Genomic DNA, 22,362 nt, shown 5'->3' with positions numbered 1-22,362 from the left:
CGCAGCTCCTCTTCCAGGCCACGGTTTCGCTTCCGGCAACAACCTGCCCCGCCTCGGAAGCCCAGCCACACCCCTTCCGCTCTCAAAAGCCCCGCCTCGCTCCCGCTCCTAGCGACACAGGCAAGACCCAGACCGAGTTGTTTCTTATTCATTTATTGGTATTTGATTAGTTGAAAACACCCCCGACTGAGGAAGCAGAGAGCCCATAATCCTGTCGAAAAAAGGACTAGGAACTAAACAAGGGTAGTCAGGGTCAGGTCCAAGTTTGCACGTTCCCTGTCCCTAAAGTGGCCTCCTTACAGGCTGCCAAGTTCCAGACACTGTGCTAGGTACTTTACATGAGGTATCTAAAAAACACACTGAGTGGGCCTCAGATACTCCCTTATCCACCAGCCCCTGCCCTGTGGATCTCCTAGATAAAAGCTTTCTCTTCACAAAAGTAAATCAACCCTTTACCTTCTTGAGGAAGGGAGGAATCACGGCATTATATAGTTTTCTGCAGTCCATTCTGCAAGAATCAGTAGTAGGTAATTCCCCCCAACTCCCAGGTGTCCAAGGAACAGCAGCTCCCTGATGTTTGCCCATCAATACTGGCCTTTTACCTGCTGCTGAGGCAGAGGCCTGGGCTACAGAGGTGGATGAGGAGATACAGACTTCAGGAGCTCAAATGGCTTTTTAACTGCACTATGAAGGTTCCAAGCTTAGCAGAGTTCACTGTCCAAACACAACGAATGAGAACAGGTGTCGCCAGTGTCAACCAGGTCCGTAAAGGGGAGAATAAAAAAGCTAGAGTGCCATATGTCACGTGAAGAAAGTAGCAGGAATAAATATGCCAGATGTACAGCAGTAACATAAGTAGGTGAACAGGTATAATTTTCAAGTATTTTCCTTGATGGAGATGAGACCTGAAGCTGTGACCAAAGCACCGCTGCAGCAAAATCCAACACAGGTAACCCATCAAGGGGATGTTAAAAAACACCAGCTGGAAAGAACAGAACAGAACCATTAGCTTATTAAGCCCTGGTGGGGTCAGGTCTCACTAACATATTATTGGTGGCTCCTAAAAATATGTTGCTTGCTCTCTTGGGGGTTAACTGATACTTTATACTTTAATCACACTTGTGTCCTTAGTTGTTTATTTGCCTGCATCCTTTTGTTCATCTTAAAGGCAAGTGTCATTTCATTTCTGTTGAAGCTCTCAAATGTTTAAGGTAGAAATGAATACATATGTCTATGTACAAACACACACACACATACATATATATACAGTACTTTTTTTGGGGGGGTAGCGTGAGGGGGGAACTTGGATATCAATATTTCTTCTTTACTTTGCATTTGTAATTGAAGTAACATAATGAATACTAGAATACAAACTAGAAGATTTAAGATTTATAATTCAACCATAACTACAATATGGATTTTCATTCACCAAATAATTACTGAGCACTCATTATGTGACAGGCACTGTGCAAGGCTGTAGGCAAGGGACACACTGATGAACAAGTCAGAAAAGATGCTTCAGACAGCTTACATTCTAGTACAGAAAAGAGGAAACCCACTCCCCAAAAAAGAGGAGGGGGAAGATAATTACAGATGGTGATAAATTCAATGAAGAAAATAACTGGTTACAGGGCAACGGGAGATGGGCTCTCTGAGGTCTGAAGGACAGAAATGAGTCAGTGGAAGAGCATTCCAGGCAGAAGAACAAATGAAAAGCCCAGAGATGGGCCCATCTCCCGTTACTCTCCTGTTAGCCTGGAACATGATAAGGTAGGTAGAATTTGGGACAGTCAGCAGGACCCAGATCATGTCACTGATCTGCTTTAAGAGTTTTAAGCTGACATTAGGGAGACAAGAGCAACAACAGGAAACCAGTTAGGGGGTTACTGCAGTAGCCCAGGCAAGAAATAATTATTGGGGACTTCCCTGGTTCACTGTAAGAATCCAGCATGCAATGCAGGGGATGTGGGTTTGATCCCCAGTTGGGGAAATAAGATCCCATATGCCGTGAAGCAACTAAGCCCATGCTCTGCAACTACTGAGTGCATGTGCTCCAGAGCCCAGGCACCACAACCAGAGAGCCCAAGTACTGCAAGGAAAGATCCCTCATGATGCAACGAAGATCCTGCATGCTGCAATTAAGACCTGACACAGCCAAATAATTTTTTTTAATAAAGAAACATGATTAGGTAAGAATGGTGGTAACAGTGACAGAGAAAAGACATGTACATTGCTACTTGCTGATGAATTAGATAAAAGTGTGAGGGAAGGGGAAGAACTTAAGATGCATCCTAGATAATTTATTGAAACTGCGAAGAACTTGGGAGAAACAGGTTTGGGGATACAAATGAAAGGTCCTGTTAGAGACATACAAGATTCCTATGAGATATCTAAGGAAGATGCGAAATACTAGTTGTATATACAGGCACCTGAGGTGCAGAGAAGAAGTCTAGGTCAGAAATATAATAGATTTATGAGCTATGGACCTAGATGATACATAAAATCAATTCTTGGTATACTATTTATTAAAATATGACTGTAAACCCACCTTTTGGTAAAGCTCAGATCTTATTTGGAATAAGGATGCTCCTCTCAAAGCTATGGTTTTTCCAGTAGTCATGTATATGTATGTTAGAGTTGGACCATAAAGAAAGCTGAGCACCAAAGAATTGATGCTTGTGAACTGTGGTGTTGGAGAAGACTCTTGAGAGTCCCTTGGACTGCAAGGAGATCAAACCAGTCAATCCTAAAAGAAATCAGTCCTGAATATTCATTGGAAGGACTGATGTGAAAGCTGAAGCTCCAACACTTTGGCCACCTGATGGCAAAGAACTGACTCACTGGAAAAGACCCTGATGCTGGGAAACATTGAAGGCAGGAGGAGAAAGGGACAATAGAGGATGAGATGGTTGGATGGCATCACCAACTGGATGTACATGACTCTAAGCAAGCTCCAGGGATTAGCGATGGATAGGGAACCCTGGCGTGCTGCAGTCCATGGGGTTGCAAAGAGTCAGACATGACTGAGGGACTGAACTGAACTGAAGGATGCTCCTGAGAGACAGCCTCCATCTATATAATAGAAAACTGAACTAGACCTGGATCTCGACACATGAAATGCTGCTAAACAGAATATTCTGACTTGTGGTCAGTGTTCACTAGGCAGAGATCTTCCCTACTTGTCTGTCTCTAACCCTGCAGATCATGCTTTACTGCCCTCTTATGAGGCTGTGAACTTATTTTGAACAATGTTTTTGGATCTCTTATAAAACTTCAGATCATCACCTCAGATTTTGATCCATTAGCCCCATTAGGTAAGAACAATAAATAAATTGTTAGGTAAACAGTTTTCAAACCTGTTTACAGAGATTTGCTACAGGTCTGGGATTTTTGTTTGTGTTTGTTCTAAAGAAATCTCAATCCAAATGTAAACCTAATATATCAGTGTTTTCAAAAACAAATGAACTGCTAAGACAGCTAGAAAGCTTCCAAAAGTGGGTAACTGATCCACTTTTCTTGTGTGTCTATTTTTCCTTTCCTCCCTCTGAAATAGTTTCCTTCTTCATTATCATAACCAATTTTGGTTCACCCTGAAGTCTATCATTTATTCTACCATAAGTCTCTTCTTTCACTGTTTGTAGATGAAAAAGCACAGTGAAACAAACAAACAACAAAAACCTCTCTCACCTCTTATAAACCCTCCTGCCAAAAATGTATTTTAGATGCTTACAAGACTGGTGGAAGAAGGAGCTTAGAAAGCATTTTAAAAACAAATAAAACACCAAATACTAAAGACTGCCCTGCCGGTACGTTAGGACACATGATCTGTGGTATTTAATTTGGGATTTTGGATATAATTCATAATTGTTATGCAATTAGGCCAGCAAAACCAAGATGTTCTTAAATTGTATTTCTGAATTCTTACCTGGAGAATTCCAACTATAAACGTTACACTGCCTTGTAGGAAATGTCCATCAACAAAGATCCCAAAGGAAAAGCAGCAGCCCAATTTGCCTTTAGTGATTTCACCAACAAACCATGGGCCTGAAAGAGGCAATGGATAGGAAAGGAATTATATAACTATGATTCTGATTATACACATCACAGGATACATTTTAGGACTAATGAAGAAATATGAAACTAGTCATCTATAAGCATTTACTTGCAAAGCTTTTCTTCTCTGTTAATCTCTGTGTTGTACCCAATATCCCAGCCAACCAATTATCTGCTCTTTTGCTCCCGATTTCTCTAGATTATAAAACTGCCTAAGTGCTATATCTGGAATAGATTCCAGAAACAGACTGGAGTACATTCACAAATTTTAGAAGATTCTATTGCAGTAATGCATTAACTTTCCTTTAAGAAGCAAAAAGTTATTCCATAGACACCATACTTAATCTTCCAGATAACTGAAATTTACTCCTTTAAGCAATAAGATTTTAATCATTCTAAAATGTACTTATCTTTCTTATTAATATTAGTGAATATATTTTATCCTTTTCTTACTGACCCACAATCCTTACGTTGTAAATCAACTACATACTCAAGGTTAACATGTTCATAGCTTAACTCACTTCTTTATTTTTCATCTGCAATGCCAGAATGACTTTTCTCTACTCCCTGCTATTATTTACTGCTCCTTCTCAATGTGCAGGCTTCTGGAACTACTATATTGTCAAGAGTGATTAAGGGACAGTCGGATTTCCCTTCTCAAAATGTAATACTATCATTTGCTGGTAAGAGTGGAGTTCAACTTTTAAAAGTCACAGGTAATTTTCTCAGATATATATTATATATACTCTATTAGATACATCTTAGTTTAAGTTTTAACCTTTAAAAATGGAACAGCTTCTCCTCTTCTAATGTTTCCCTTTACAGTCAGGAAGCAAATCACTTGCTTTGGTCCTAGTGGAAAACAAGTGTCTGAAACAGCCTCAACCCATCTTCTAACAAGGAAACCAACCTCCAAAGGGGAATCTGCCATAGCTTGTTACACAAAATTGTAAAGAGTCATATTTTTATTTAACTACTTTCTGTTCTCTGGTGGGAGTAACTAATGAGGAAATAAAAGTCCAAAGATGGACTCAAAGTATAAAATATAGACCAAGGATATATTAACTCCTAAATGACTCTTAGTAAGGGACATTCATAAATTCTGACAAAGTAATGAAAGAAATAAGTGTGGTGAAATAGAGGACAAAGCTTTAACGTGATCAAAGGCTGCTCTGAGGAGATGACATTTAAGCTGAACTTCTATCTTCTATTAAGTTTCTACACAAATACTAATTGTCATGGTCCTCTCAGCACCCTTAAGTTAGCCTGGTGTTGATTAAATGTCCTTTAAGTTAGGAAAGGACTGTATTCCCCAAGATCATGCCCCAGGAAAAGAAGCTAATGTTAAATGGCTAATGTTGAAATTCTCAATACATTCTTTGGCAGAATTCTCCACAATCTCAGGTTTCCTAATGACTTACCCAGCACTGTATACAGGGTCAGCAGCAACACAGAATAGTAGGAGATATTTAGTTTGCTCAAGACATGAAGGGAAAATGATGTCAAATTTGTAAATCCTGGTGGTCCTAAACAGAATAAATTTGAAAACTCCAGTAAACACATTCAAAGTTCAGGTTCTTTAAAATATTCTCTAGAAGACTTCCAATGGCTATCTACTACATCTTCAGCAAATCATTTGTAATATGGATGACATTACTTTAAATCAGCAGTTGGCAGGAATTCGGGGAAGCTATTTCACTTAGAATTACAGAGGGTAGGAAGTTCAAAGCAATGGTGTAGATGCAAAACACACACACACACACATAAATATTCTATGGTCAAAAAATGATCGAGTCTTTGTTTTCCATGAGACTTAGTATCCGAACGTACGAACTTCCAAAAGTTGTATCAAAGTATGTCACAGGTCACCCAGTGTTCTGGGTGCACTGCAGCACTATTTACAATAGCTAAGACATGGAAGCAACCTAAATGTGTGCATGAGTGCGTGCTCAGCCATGTCTGACTCTTTGCAACCCCACAGACTATAGCCCACAAGGCTCTTCCATCCATGGAATTTTCAAGGCAAGAATACCAGACTGGGTTGTCATTTCCTATTCCAACACACTATGTTTAAGACAAATAATCAACAAGGATGTACTGTATAGCAGTTTTGGTTTCAAATTGGGAAAACAGTACATCAAGGCTATCTACTGTCACCCTGCTTATCTAACTTCTATACAAAGTACATCATGCAAAATGCCTAGCTGGAAGAAGCACAAGTTAGAATCAGGATTGCAGGGAGAAATATCAATAATCTCAGATATGCAGATGATACCATACTTATGGCAGAAAGCAAAGAAGAACTAAAGAGCCTCTTAATGAAGGTTAAAGAGGAGAGTGAAAAAGTTAGCTTAAAACAACTAAGATCATGGCCCCTGATCACATCACTTCATGGCAAATAGATGGGGAAACAATGGAAACAGTGACAAGACTTTATTTTATTGGTCTCCCAAATCACTGTGAATGGTGACCACAGCCATGAAATTAAAAGACGCTTGCTCCCTGGAAGAAAAGCTATGACCAACCCAGACAGCATGTTAAAAAACAGACATTACTTTGCCAACCAATGTCTGTAGTCAAAGCTATAGTTTTCCAGTAGTCATGTACGGATGTGAGAGCTGGACAATAAAAAACACTGAGCGCCGAAGAACTGATGCCTTCAAACTGTGGTCCTGGAGAAGACTCTTGAGAGTCCCTTGGCCAGCAAGCAGATCAAACTAGTCAATCCTGAAGAAACTCAGTCCTGAATATTCATCAAAAGGACTAATGCTGAAGATGAAGCCCCAGTACTGGAAACGTGATGTGAAGAGCCGACTCACTGGAAAAGACCCTGATACTGGGAAATATTGAAGGCAGGAGGAGAAGGGGACAACAGAGGATGAGACAGTTGGATGGCCTCACCGACTCAATGGACCTGAGTTTGAGCAAGCTCCAGGAGTTGGTGATGGAGAGGGAAGCCTGGCGTGCTACAATCCATAGTGTCACAAAGAGTCGGACATGAGTGAGTGACTGAACAACAACTGTATAGCACAAGGAACTCTACTCAATCTTCTGTGATAACCTACATGAGGAAAGAATCTGAGAAAGAATGGATACATGCATATGTATAACTGAATCACTTTGCTGTATACCTGAAATACAACATTATAAATCAAATATACTCCAATAAATTTTTTAAAACTATATATATCTCTCAAAGGCAAATATCAAAATTTAATCTTAAGTATGAATATCTAAAGTTAACATGAATTCTGGAAATAAAAGTAAAAATAAACAAATGGGATCTAATTATAATTAAAAGCTTCTGCACAACAAAGGAAAATATAAGCAAGGTGAAAAGACAGCCTTCGGAATGGGAGAAAATAATAGCAAATGAAGCAACTGACAAACAACTAATCTCAAAAATATACAGGCAACTTATGCAGCTCAATTCCAGAAAAATAAACGGCCCAATCAAAAAATGGGCCAAAGAACTAAATAGGCATTTCTCCAAAGAAGACATACGGATGGCTAACAAACACATGAAAAGATGCTCAACATCACTCATTATCAGAGAAATGCAAATCAAAACCACAATGAGGTACCACCTCACACCAGTCAGAATGTCTGCGATCCAAAAGTCTGCAAGCAATAAATGCTGGAGAGGGTGTGGAGAAAAGGGAACCCTCCTACACTGTTGGTGGGAATGCAAACTAGTACAGCCACTATGGAGAACATTGTGGAGATTCCTTTAAAAATTGCAAATAGAACTGCCTTATGACCCAGCAATCCCACTTCTGGGCATACACACCAAGGAAACCAGAATGGAAAGAGACACATGTACCCCAATGTTCATCGCAGCACTGTTTATAATAGCCAGGACATGGAAACAACCTAGATGTCCATCAGCAGATGAATGGATAAGAAAGCTGTGGTACATATACACTATGGAGTATTACTCAGCCATTGGAAAGAATACATTTGAATCAATTCTAATGAGATGGATGAAACTGGAGCCGATTATACAGAGTGAAGTAAGCCAGAAAGAGAAACACCAATACAGTATACTAACACATATATATGGAATGTAGAAAGATGGCAATGATGACCCTGTATGCAAGACAGCAAAAGAGACACAGATGTGTAGAACAGACTTTTGGACTCAGAGGGAGAGGGAGAGGGTGGGATGATTTAGGAGAATGGCATTGAAACATGTATACTATCATGTAAGAAACGAATCGCCAGTCTATGTCTGATGCAGGATACAGGATGCTTGGGGCTGGTGCACGGGGATGACCCAGAGAGATGTTATGGGGAGGGAGATGGGTGGGGGGTTCATGTTTGGGAACGCATGTACACCCGTGGTGGATTCATGTCAATGTATGGCAAAACCAATACAGTATTGTAAAGTAAAATAAAGTAAAAATAAAATTTTTTTTAATTAATAAATAAAGTTAACATGAGTATCTGTCCAAATATTCCATTCCCATATGTGATGCAGCTCTTAACTCAGTTATCCTCTTACTTCAACTGAAAGGGATCCCTAAAAGATTTCCAAATTGACACCTCTTAAAATACAGTGCCAGAAAGCCAAAGCACCAGGGCTTTATTCTGCAGCCACAGACTAGAGCATCACAGATCCTCAACCCCAGCCAGCCATTTCACTCGTCTGCAGCTGATCAAATACCAGTTATCAGAAGACTATGATGGGAAGCTCAGTACACACTGAGCAACACCTGAGGGGAAACAGTCCTACTTAAAGGACTGGCCTCAGTGAAAGACAGCCTGATGTGAGTTAAATGGCAGGTCTTCCCTAGTAGACCAGCATCTTCATTTTATACTCTGAACACTGTTCAACCCGACAGATAACTACAGACAAAGCCTGACAATGCGTGACCTTTCTCACTTTGTGTGTTGCATACTTACTACTCATTCATCTCTCATTCTAGTCTGGTACTTCTCAAAGTATTGATCTACAAATCCATTCATTATCATTATTTATTTATTTTAAATATATCATTCTTTAGCCTTAGAGGCAGCTATGCTATAAATTGTAAGCAATGACTCTCTACTTTGCCCGTACATTAGAATAACCTGGGGGAACTTTTAGAAAATACTCATGCCCAAGTCTCACCCTCCAGAGATTCTGATTTAGTTGGCCTAGGAAACAGGGGAGTTGAGGCAGCAACCCAGGGGATTCTAGGCAGCAGGACTGAAAAATACAGAGCCGTGCTTCTCAGCCCTACCACACACTGGAATCATCTGAGGAGCTTTAAAAAATACTTATGCTTAGGTCCTACCTACAGACATTCTGTGTAAGCACTGAAAGTACTGTGTAGACACTGCGATTTTTAAAGTTCCCAGGGCATTCTAAGGTGTAGTCAGATTGAGAAGTGTTGTTTACAGAAAAGAACTGACCTGGAGTCAGACTCTTATTAGCTATAAGATACTAGATAACCTACATTAACTCTGAGGTCCTCAGTTTTCTAGTCTTTAAATGGGAAACAATAATACCTACCTCACAGGATTGTTGTAAGATTAAGATAATGTAAGTAAAAATACATTGCGAATTTTAAATAACTCTACAAAAATACTGGTAGTCCCACATGAGGCTGAGGCCTCCCTCAAATATTTATTTATTTACATTTTGTGCAATAATGCTTTTTGAATTTTTTCACAGAATTTTTAAAAAAATACATAAGCAGGAAAACATTCAGTAGGATATGTATACTACCTATGCAGTTAACCATCTTATAATTTAATCTTTACTACAGTCCTCCCCTTCCCCACAATTAGTTCCTGGGATTTTATCCAAGCCAGGAAGGAATAAGGAACACTTACTTCAACAAGTGTCAATATTTATTGTTTGTAATACACAAAATCAGTGCTGGGTGCTGTAGAAAACAGAAGTACTAAACAAGAGCTCCTGTATTGAGGAACTTGAGTCTGATTGAGGAGAAAATATATGCATTTGAAGTTGTGATGTAAACAAGGTGATTGGCTGGTTAAGTACAGAATTAATCCTTAGGAAGGACTCTTGGGATTCAGAGAAGAAAAGTTCATTATGACCTGGAAAGGTTGGAGAAAATGGTACGGAAAAGGGGGTTTGAAGTGAGCAAGATAGTTTGAAGGATGCATCTCACAGAGTTCAGGCAAAGACAGTCTGCACTGATATTTATTTAGTCAGGAGATTATGGGATACACAAACGTAAGGTCTTCTAAGAATAAAAGGAACCCACGGTGACTAACCTTTATGCTCTGGATATGCTTGATACCGAAAAATAATGAGAATGATGAGCTGGATCAGCACAATCATCACAAATATGACCCGGGCCTACAGACAAAGAAATTAACATGAAACAGACATACGGATACATCTTCAGTTTTTATAAACAGCCCCATTAACACAAATGGAAATGACATCATTAGGAGAAATGACTAGATAAGAAAAATATATAATCAAAGAGAATTGAAAATCTGATGCAGCAAAGAAGATAATTATAAGTTGCCTCAGCATTTGTCTTTTAAGATTTGGATACCTGGACCAACGCTGAAACTAAATAATTTCATACAGTTACATAAAATCAAATTAAAACAGTCCACTTTCAGTGTACGAGGTTAAGTATAATTTGTACTGTTTTATTTAAAGTCTTATAAGAGTGTTACAAACTTACAGTTATAGGGGGAGGGCAGAAGCGGGGAAGGGATAGTTAGGTAGTTTGGGATGGGCATGTACATACTGCTATATTTAAAGTGGATAATCAACAAAGACCTACTGTATAGCACAGGGAACTCTGCTCAATATTATGTAACAACCTAAATGGAAAAAGAATTTGAAAAAGGATACATGTAAATGTATAACTGAATCACTTGCTGTACACCTGAAACTATCACAACACTGTTAATCAACTATACTCCAATATAAAATAAAAAGTTTTTTTTTTTAAGTATAAAAGTGGGAAAAAAAAAAACAAAACAGTATGCAATACACTACAAGCTGAATAAACAGAGACTGCATTTCTTTATGCTTTCTCCACCAGGAAATCACTCACTTGAAGATTAATTCATAGTAAAGAGACATGTAATCTAGGTTCTTGTTCTCCAAGTATGGGCCCCAGGTCATCTCTGGAATCACCTTGAGCCTCTTAGAAACACAGAATCTCAGGCCCCATTTCAGTTCTACTAATCAGAATCAGCCTCTTATTCACATTTCCAAGTGATTCATAAGTACACCAAAGTTTTCAAAGCCTGATCTAGGTGACTATTAAAAATCCCCAAAAGAAAAATAAATGATTTGCAAAAATGAGATGCAAATACCCATTTAGGCATATTTTTTTAACATTCAATCACACAAGTGATAAGCGTACATTAAAATAATAAGGAATGCACATTAAGTCTGTGAGGATATAAGAGGAGACTAAGCTATCTTTGGGAGGTGAAGTGAAGGGGGTTTAAATTTCCTTCTCAACATTTCCCTGGTGGCTCAGACGGTAAAGCATCTGTCTACAATGCGAGAGACCTGGGTTTGCTCCCTGGGTCGGGAAGATCCCCTGGAGAAGGAAATGGCAATCCACTCCAGTACTATTGCCTAGAAAATCCCATGGACAGAGGAGCCTGGTAGGCTACAGTCCATGGGGTCACAAAGAGTCGAACACGACTGAGCAACTTCACTTTCACTTTTCACTTTCTCAACATTGTAGTGCATTTTATGTTAATATCCAGGAGAGGGAGATCTGAGGAAACTAGACTGTAAATTGCCAAAGATTCTCTGAAATACAGTTTGACAGTGTATATTAAAAACTAAAAAAATATTTATTCATTCAAGAAATCCTTATTTGAGGGTCTACTTGTGTTAGGCATACCAAAAAGACGTTCTTGCCCTCATGGGACTTATCTTTTCATAAGGGAGAACAGACCAAAAACAATGAATGTAACAAATAATTTTAAAATCTGTGTAATTATATAAATTATATAATAAATAAATGAAGCATATAGAATAATGTGTCCATTCTTTGATCCAACAATTCATTTCCAGAAATTTCCAAAAAACTAATAAATGCAGAAACAAGCAATATTTTTACAGTAGAAGGAAAAATTGGAAACAAATGCTCAACAATAGGGAAATGGTCAAATAAATTAAGGTATATCTATGACAATATAATGCAGCCAACAAGCATCATCTATAAAACAAATTTGATGTAAGAAAACCATCAAAACAAATTCCTCAGTAGAAAAAATCAAATGGAAAAAGAGAATGAAAAGTATATTACCATTTTATAGTAAAAACTTATATCCAAATGTAAATAAGAGAAAAATAAATAGTATTATAACAAGAAATACAATGGTTATAATGGTTAGTGTGATAAAGGAATGATGTGGGGTTCATTATACTTTATTTCTAAATTTTCCAATTTTTCTATATTAAGCATGTATTATTTATATGGGAAGAAATATTATTTTCGAAATATCCTAACTTAGCACAGTTCCTATAATTCCCTTAGTAATCCTTGTTTTATGTCATTACTTAGAACCAGGTTCCAAAACAGGTACTATATGTCCGTGTCTCCTTTCTTTTAATTCAAATCAATTTAAAGTCATTGTATTCTAGACAAACAACTAAACTTTTAATTTGATAAGGTTCTGCTTTCTCATCACATGAGTATATTATTTATGACATTAGACCTACCAAATCTAGTAAAAACATATATAATAGTAAGTTGAATTTACTCACCACAGTACAATGGTCAGTAAGAAGAATAAATGATGCCAGGGGATCAAATCTGAGCTGAATATCCTCTCGAACTGAAAATATGTGGTGAACACTCTTACTTCTTCCAGCAGAATCCTAGGAATAAGCACAGTAGGGAAGCAACCCTCATGTACAAATATGTACAATGTTCCAAGATTAAGTTTCCAATAATTTTCGTCAGTTATCTCAGAATAAGTGACACCTTTTTTTCATTTATTTTTGAGTCTTCCTATGAGAACTTGATTTTTTTTTCAGAGTATCTTCGTACTTTATTTTTTAAAACTTTAAACTTTTTCGTTAGTATAGCTGGGGTATAGCTGATTAACAATGTTGTGGTAGTTTCAGGTGAACATATGAGCACTTTAAAGAAAACTTCTTTTAAACTTCGTAATTCTAGATTTGAATTGGAAATATCAGTATGTATCACAAAGTAGTCTTTTTTAAAAAAATCTGTATTTCCCTTTGTTTATTGAAAAGACCTAAAAACAGTAATGAGCTAGCTGGGCTAGTGCCCAGATTTTGGTCTCAAAATAAAATTCCCCACTACAAGAAGTCAATGCTCTTTAGAGAAATAGCTGATTCCAATTCTTGAGTAAGAAATGCACAAGGGCTTGGAACATCTTTGTACCAGAAAGCAAGAAAACTTAACAAGGACTATTAGGATTGTATCAGACGACTTAGTGGCCAACTTAGAGAGGCTCCCACTAGCCAGAGATGGGACAATTGAGTATCAGAAAGAATAAATGCAATGGAGTGAAACATACCAACCACGTTTTTTTAAACTATGAATTCATAATGATACTAAAAGGCTCATTTGGTTAAGTTTGGCAGATGGTAGAGAACTCATTCTGAAAACAGGTTTAGAAAAGGGAAGGTGGAGGATGAATGAAGACTTTATCCTGCCTTTCCTGTACGAACTCTATATCTGGGTATCAAATAGGTGAGGCAAATTTCTTCTTTATGGGACTCTTCTAATTAATACTCATATAATTAAGAGTAGCAATTTTAATATCACCATTTTATAACTCCAATGAAATAATGTGTCTAGTTTCAGACTATCAGTAGGTGCTAGAATTCCCACAGTGAATGGAGGATAAGCCAGCATTGTGCTGGCACTGGCTTGTCTGACAAGGGCCAACTGCTACATGTTCAGGAACTTTGCACTCCAGTGTTCTTGCCTGGAGAATCCCAGGGATGGGGGAGCCTGGTGGGATGCCGTCTATGGGGTTGCACAGAGTCGGACACGACTGAAGCGACTTAGCAGCAGCAGCAGGAACTTTGCAGACCAGCTAATGTATTGGTAGCTTAAAACCAGCTACAGGAAGAATATTTATACTATGGAAATTGGTATAAATCAACTTCCTCCCTTCAAACATGCCCCAAGTTAGTAGTTAAACATTTACCAGCACACCACTGTATAAGGTCAACAATAGCTACAGACAGTGATCAATTTTAATATTCTTAAAAGAGAGACAACCAGATATTATAAGCTTCTGATAAAAGCATAAAACACCAAAGGAAGTATTCCCGCCAAAAAACAGAGACTCAAATATGATCAAACCTTAAAATCTAACTACCAGTTATAGAAACTATAGGGGGTAGAAAATCATACTACATAATACCACATGGATACAAACAGCAAAAATCCAGAATACAGAAACACTACAGGATAAAAGGTCCAGTTTCCAAAGCAAACAAATTGCAAGGAGGAAAAAAGGAGGATGGAAAGGAAACCTATAGATTAAGAAACTGAAAAGACAAATCAGCTAAATGCAATATTTGAGCCTTGTCTGAATTCTGATTTGGAATTCTGAATTCCAAATGCAATATAAATGACAAAATGGGAAAACTGGAACATTAGCTGGATAGTTTGAAATTAAGGTATAAGTGTTAATTTTTCAGGTGTGATGTGGTATTATCATTACTTTTTAAAAATAGTTATCTTTTAGCAATATATACTGTCATATTAATATTTACACAGATGAAATAACACTGTGGTACAGGGAGAAGTGGATGGGGTATAGATGAAACAAGACTGTTCATAAGTTGATAATCTTTAAAGTTGGGCAATTCATTAAAGTTGGGAATTCATTATAGTATTATCTCTTTCATTTATTTAAAAAAATTCCCTATCATGAAAAGCTTTAAAATAGCAAAAAGAACTTGCACGAGTGTTTATCAAACTTTTATTTCTCAAATGTTCTTACTCTGAATTACATATTCTTGGGGTTTTTTTTAAAGTTCTTATTTTAATGCAGCGATTCTCTTTGAGAGATAGCGATTTCTAGAGTTTACTCTTTAAATTGGCAAAGCAGGCACAATAATCTTACATTCTGGTTCTCAAACTTTAATGCACATCAGAATCACCTGGAGGGATTGTCAATACATAGGGTTAGCTTCCATCTCCAGAGTTTCTGATTCATAGGTTTGGGATGGGACTTCTAATGAGTTTCCAGGTGATGTTGATGCTACTACTTCAGGAACCACACTGAGAACTGATTGAAAGGTCTAGTTGGTACTAGGTTGCCTGGAAATGTACAGATATTCAATAAATACATGCATAGATAATAAAATAAATCAGTGTCTTCTCCCATGAAGTTTTCTCTTAGACTAATCTATATGTAAACTATATTTAAAAGGACAGAATTTTCTCATTGATGAATAAGGGGACTAGGTTCCCTATTTTAGTATTCAGTAGACTAATTTCTTAGAATTATATTCATATAGACAGAAAACAGATCAGTGGTTGCCTGAAATGGGGGTGGAAGGAAAGCAGTTGCAAAAGGGCATAAGAAGACTTTTGAGGGAGACAGATGGTATTGATTGTAGTAATGGTTTCAAAGATATGTAAGAAAGTCAAAACTCACCAAACTGTACTCTTAAATATACGGGGTTTTAAATATAAATTACATCTCAAAAATGTTAGAAATATGAAACATATAAAAATATATGTTATTTCACATTTTTACTAAGGATTCAACTAAGCAGGCAGAAATGTTTTGAAGAATGTGAACTATGGTTTCTTCCTTATAAAAAGCAATCCAAAGATTCGGGAGTTCCACCTTCCTACAAGGAGCAGGTCTCCTATGGTTGCTCTCACTTCTTCCCCATGACTGTAAAGACAGGGAACAATTTATTCTACGTGTACTTATACCTTCAAGTCGTTTTAAAATAAGCCAACTTCTAATATGAAAGACATTAAGGAGAGCATCCCCTCCTTCCACATCCTACCCATGAGTTTCTTCTTCCTTCTAAGCAGATGAGTGGCACTGCAAAGTGCCTTCTCCTGTTTCCTCATCTTTGAGATAAAACTTACATCGTGGAAGATTGTTACATGAATTTAGTAAAAAGAAAAAAAATCTAAGTGTCTTAGAAGACGCTCAGTAAATAGCTCCTTCCTGCTCAAAATCCTTCTTTGTGACACACATATAAAAAAGATGAGAATAATTACATGTGTTTTCTGAAGGATTACTTGGCAGTCTTCAAACTAAGACTTAACATTAAAAGATTAGCTTAAAACTGTCATCAAACCATAGTGTGGTAGAGACTGACAGGCCTTTTTCTCCAGAAACTAATATTTTAGCACAGTCTATCACCTCACGTGTTTCAGTGTATTGATAAAACTGCTCTATTTGGGTAATGATGATCACTTTCTACTCTGGCAGGTCTGCTGAATTAAATGCTCCACAAACTGAATCAGAAAAGGGATAGGCAGGCAGTCACTGCATACACTATCAATGCCCACTCCCCAGACCAAAAAAATCTCTTTGATGCTTTGAAAATTCTCTCTCCTAGGCTTTCAAAATAGTAAATACAATTTTCCTATACTTGGAGACAGCAATCAAAGGTGTGGACACATAAATACATGTCTTCTGACTTATTCTATTATCTTTAGGTATATTGGGGAAATTCTGGCCAAAGTTGGAAGAAAGCAAAAGAATGATTCCCTAGGATTAAAAAAGAGGGAACTGCAGTCAACAGTTGCACACTCGTGTTCTCTGCCCACTTTTCAGTCTAACAGCAGAATTGCTCCTGAGTGTCTATGTTCAGAACATATTAAATCCAGTGTATTCAAAATTTTTTACTTAGTTTCATCTATAATCAACTGACTAAAAAAAAAAAAATCAAAGTTCAATGTGGTTACTAATCATTTACACACCAAGTTGAAAATTACTAACTTACCTGAACGATTACTTCTATGTTATGTGTCTTATTACTGTAGTTTCTTGGGTTCCACTTTAGTATGAAAATAGGACCAGACAAATGACTAGCTTGCCCTAAATGAACTCCATCAATCTTAACTGCAACTGAAGTAATGGAGGATAAGGAAAAGGCCAGGACTCTAAAATGAAAGCATAAATGCATGGTTTTAGGTATTTGCCATTGTTTCTATAAAGAAGAATAACCCTGTTATAACCTGAAAAGATGTAAGTACAGTAAACCTTCCATCAGTTGATCTCCAGGTTCCTGAGATGTGGAACCTGTGGATTCAACCAACCATGGATTGAAAATATTCAGAAAAGAAAAATTTGACAAAACTTGCATTTGCCTTGCACCAGCAACTATTTACACAGAAGTTAAATTGTATTAGGTATTATTAAGTAATCTGTTGTTCAGTCACTAAGTTGTATCCAACTCTTTTGCAACCCCATGGAATATAGCCTGTCAGATCCTCTGCCCATGGGATTTTCCAGGCAAGAATACTAGAGTGGGTTGCCATTTCCTTCTCCAGGGGATCTTCCCGACCCAGGGATCAAACACGCATCTCCAGCATTGCATGTGGATTCTTTACCACTGAGCCACTAGAAAAGCCCATAGGTAATCTAGGTAAGATTTGAAGTATAGGTTATAGGCAAATACTATACCACATTACATAAGGGACTTGAGCATCTGAAGACTCTGGTATACGCAGGGGGTCCTGGAACCAATATCCCAGAGATACCAAAGGGCAACTGTAAAATAGACCATTACACTCTGCAACTGTTCATACGACACTGTTTATATGATCTGATTTCTTTGTAAATGGTGGCTTCTGGAGTTGTATAACTCAGCAAACCTGAAAAGGTGAGAAATTAGAAACTATCCTAAATCGAAATCTGATATCCAGCTCCTATCAAGAAACATAACTGAGAGATATATGTTCCACTTACCTAGTAATCAAAAGAAATAAAACAGCTTGGTACTCTTTTTTTCCAGAATAATGAGTAAATATTTTTAAAAGTACAGTAACCAATAATGATAAGAGTTCTGTGAAATTTGCACTCCTATTTCTTGGTAACATTATAAATTAGTACCTGTTTTAAAAAATAATCAGGTTCCTTGTACACTGCTGGTGAGAATCTGAAATGACACAGCCACTATGGAAAACAGTATGGCAGTTTCTCAAAAAATTAAACATAGAATTACTATATGATCCAGCAGTTCCATTTCTGAATATATACCCAAAAGAACTGAAAGCAGTGACTGGAACACATACATTTATACACATATTCATAGCATTATTCACAATAGTGAAACGTTGGAAGCAAAAGTGTCTGTCAACAGATGAATAGGCTGGTAGGTTTAGTCGCTCAGTCGTGTCCAACTCTTTTGCAACCCCATGGACTACAGCCTACCAGGCTCCTCTGTCCTTGGGACTCTCCATGCAAGAATACTAGAGTGGGCTGCTATTTCCTTCTCCAGGGAATCTTCCCGATCCAGGGATCAAACCTGGGTCTCCTGCATTGCTGGCAGGCTCTTTGCCAACTGAGCCACCTCAACAGATGAATGGATAAACAAAATATGGTATATACATGCAGTGAAACAATATTCAACCTTAAAAAGGAAGAAGATTCTGACACTTGCTTCAAAACTGGTGAAGACAGAATTCCTTGGTGGTGCAGTGGATAAGAATCTGTCTCCCAATACAGGGAACATGGGTTCGATCCCTGGTCTGGGAACATTCCTCATGCCTCAGAGCAACTAAGCCTGTATACAACTACTAAGCCTGTGCTCTAGACCTTGCAAGCCATAACTACTGAAGCCTGTACACCTAGAGCTTGTGCTCCTCAACAAAAGAAGCCACTGTAATGAGAAACCTGCACATCACCAACCAGAGAGGAGCCCCAGCTCACTGCAACTAGAGAAACCCCGGGAGCAAAAATACAACCAAAAATAAACAAATAAATCTTTTTTTTTAATGGGTGAAGACATTACACTAAATGAAAGAAGCCAGTCACCAAAGGACAGATATATGATTCTCCTATATGAGGTACCTAAAATAGTCAAGTCCATAGAGACGGAAAGTAGAATAATGGTTGCTGGGGGCTGGGGGCAGGGAGAACAGGGAGTTAAGTGTTGAATGGGTACAGAGTTACAGTTTTGGAAGATAAAATAAATGGTGGTGATGGTTGTACAACAATATGAAAGTACTGTACATTAAAAATGGTTAACATGGTAAATTTTATGCATATTTTACCAAAAATTTTTTAAAAGAGTAATGATTTTAGTTGCAAAAAAATAAAGTCATTAGAAAACTTTTACCAACAGTTACAAAGGAATTCAAACTATTTCAGCTAGAATCCCATTTCTAGAACTCTATCTAAAGCAATTATTCAAATGAAGGAAGAATCTACAAGCATCAGATGTTCATCCTCAAGATACGAAAATAGTTACATATACTATGATCCATTCCCTCTGTTGACAGAAAAAAGGTAGGAATTAGAATACACTGTACTCTATGATTATGACTATGTAAATACATGCCTGAAAGAGAATGCCTGAGAAAGAAAACTCATGTTAACAATAGTTCTATTAGGGGGTGGGGGATGGGACAGGAATACACATATAATCCCATTACCCTATTTCCCAAAAGTTATGTCATGCTACTTTTCAAAATAAAATTTTAAAAAGTATATTAAAACAAGTGCCCTTATGTTTGCAAAGGTTATAAGTCTCTTTCCAAAAGGAGTGGTAATGTTTCATTAAGATTCTATTTAGTACTACTCAGCCATAAAAAAGAACAAAATAATGCCATTTTCAGGAACATGGATGCAACTAGAGATTATCATAGTAAGTGAAGCAAGTCAGAAAGAGAAAGACAAATAGACTATGATATCACTTATATGTGGAATCTAAAACATGACACAAATGAATCTATCTATGAAATAGAATCAGGGACATAGGGACAGAATGCCAAGGGGGAGGGGAGTGGGAGAGGGTTGGACTGGTATATATAGAATAGAGAAACAATAAGGTCCTACTGTATAGCACAGGAAACTATACTCAATCTCTTGTGATAAACCATAATGGAAAAGAAAATGAAAAAGAATGTATATAAATGTATAACTGAATCACTTGCCTGTACAGGAGTAATTGACACAACATTATAATTCAACTATAATTCAGTAAAAAATAAGTTGGGACGTCCCTGGACGTCCAGTGGTTACGACTCCATGCTTTCACTGTAAGAGACATAGGTTCAATCTCTGGTTGGGGAACCAGGATCCCCCATGCTACACAACAGAGCCAGAAAAAATTAAAAAAGAAAAAATATTCCATTGACATATACTGTCAAATTCATATGCCAAATGAATTTTCAATTCTATAAGGTTTATATAGTTTTTGCTTTTTTGAAAGGTTATGCAGCAAAATTTTTAAATATATATTTCTGATATGATATAAATTTGTTAAAGTAGGATACAAATGAATAGATACATTATGATTATGGCAGTGTAAAAACATGCATATACAGAAGCTGAAATGAAAGATAGAAACAATAATGATAGGATTGTGGGTTTCTAAAATTTTTTAAAATTTCAGCAGCTTAAAAACTATGTATTTCTTAACTGAATGGGAATGAAATAGTAGGCAATGTATATAATGTTTAGATTGTTGATAAAACTAAAGTGGGGCATCTCACAACTTTCCCATGAGAATGCAATCACAATGACTTATTCTCTAACAATAACAAACTAAAAGTAAATTCTGAAAAACTGCTACATACCTGATGTGCGTTGAGTGAAGGAGTCTTTCTAGTGGTTCATGTTTAGCAGAACTATAGAGAAGTGACTTAGGATTAGTGATAAGAACCACAGGCCACTCTCCAAAGATCAAATCTGCAAAGCTAAAGAGGTCATGATCAAAAGCAAAGATCCGGTACCTAGAGACCAGAGAAGAGTGAGGTAATTTAGTCATTTCATATTTTAAGAGGGGCTGAAGGATAAAAACAGAACAAAGGTAAAAATATAAAATCATACTTTCTGAGATCACTTGTTGGAATGCAGAGTAAATAACATTGTCCCTCTTTCCTTCCTGCGCCTTTCACTTTCACATTTTCTCATGCGCGACATTTGTCACAACTGTAATCTGACTGAAACAATGAGTTTCCACTGTGTCCTCAAATAATGCCTGGTAAATAGCACGTACTCTTAATTTTTAAATAAATGTTTATTGAATTAAATCATTTGATTTCCATGCTCTAAGGCTATTTTGAACCTAAAATATTCATCATAAGCCTAACATCTAACATTCTTCATCCTATCAATGCTACATAAAATATTAAAATGAGCACAATTTGAAACCTTTAATTCTTCTTTAAGACATTTATTTCTATAATTTCAAAGAAAATAGCAAAAGTTAAGTGGTTTTGATTTTCTAAATGCACACTGAAAGGTATAACTATTCATTAAAGAATAAGCAAAGTTCTGTATTTTCTAACTTTTAAACCTGAGGAGAAAACTGATTAGCTATGGCAGAAACAATCAGTTCAGTTCAGTTCGGTTCACCCGCTCAGTCGTGTCTGACTCTTTGCGACCCCATGAATCGCAGCACGCCAGGTCTCCCTGTCCATCACCAACTCCCGGAGTTCACTCAGACTCACGGCCATCGAGTCCGTGATGCCATCCAGCCATCTCATCCTCTGTCATCCCCTTCTCCTCCTGCCCCCACTCCCTCCCAGCGTCAGAGTCTTTTCCAATGAGTCACCAAATATTCTATGTGCTCCCCTGCATTTCCCAGTCTCCCTGGTATTAGGTTGGGACCATGTGACTAGTTCTGGCCAATGGGCTGTGAGCAGAAGTGACATGTATCACACTTCTGGTCCAAAGTACTTAAGGGTGGGTATGAGCTCTCCACGCTCTCTTCCCTGCCCTGGAATTGAGGTGTTGAAATAGTCACGTTGTAAGATGGAGGAAGTCTGAATCCCAGAGTTTCCCTGTGGCTGCGAATTTCCCTGGCTCATACTATGAGTCATACTCCCAGTATGAGTTTACAAAACTGAAAAAAAAAAAAAAAACTAAACATCTGTTGGGTTAAGCCACTGATATTTCTAGATTTATTTGTATACCCAACAAAGCCTAGTCTAACATACTAACTGTTTTTAAAAACTCTTCTAGGGAATCTCCTAGCAGTCCAATAGCTAGGACTCTACACTTTCTTTTGCTGAGGGCATAGGTTCAGTCCCTGGTTGGGAAACTAAGATCCCACAAGCAGCACAGTGAAGCCAGAAAAAAAAAAAAAAAACCTCTTCTATTGTACTAATACATAATATTAGGGCAAGACGGTTGGATGGCATCACTGACTCAATGGACATGAATTTGGGC

The 22,362-nt window shown here is 37.5% G+C and overlaps 1 protein-coding gene across 5 annotated transcripts in view; it reads right to left on the bottom strand.

Moving 5' to 3' along the window:
• Positions 1–137: 137 nt before the first annotated feature.
• TMEM62 (transmembrane protein 62) overlaps positions 138–22,362 on the bottom strand; it is a 45,156-nt gene continuing 22,931 nt past the window's right edge. For 2 of the 5 annotated variants that reach the window (XM_004010490.6, XM_012181297.5), the window contains 7 exons: positions 20,766–20,921; positions 16,964–17,123; positions 12,764–12,877; positions 10,282–10,366; positions 5,475–5,579; positions 3,926–4,044; positions 138–982 (listed from right to left, as the gene is read on the bottom strand). In XM_004010490.6, coding sequence (XP_004010539.1) covers positions 656–982; positions 3,926–4,044; positions 5,475–5,579; positions 10,282–10,366; positions 12,764–12,877; positions 16,964–17,123; positions 20,766–20,921 — 1,066 coding nt within the window. In that variant the 3' untranslated portion in view covers positions 138–655. Of the gene's footprint in view, positions 983–3,925; positions 4,045–5,474; positions 5,580–10,281; positions 10,367–10,808; positions 10,849–12,763; positions 12,878–16,963; positions 17,124–20,765; positions 20,922–22,362 lie in introns of all 5 variants that reach the window. The other 3 variants (XM_042253055.2, XM_015096959.4, XM_042253056.2) reach the window with 3 other exon arrangements.

Source organism: Ovis aries, chromosome 7 (assembly GCF_016772045.2).
Source record: "Ovis aries strain OAR_USU_Benz2616 breed Rambouillet chromosome 7, ARS-UI_Ramb_v3.0, whole genome shotgun sequence".
In the NCBI taxonomy this organism is placed as follows: domain Eukaryota; kingdom Metazoa; phylum Chordata; class Mammalia; order Artiodactyla; family Bovidae; genus Ovis; species Ovis aries.
Note: the sequence above shows the minus strand (reverse complement) of the source record. Positions and strands in the feature narration are given on the sequence as shown.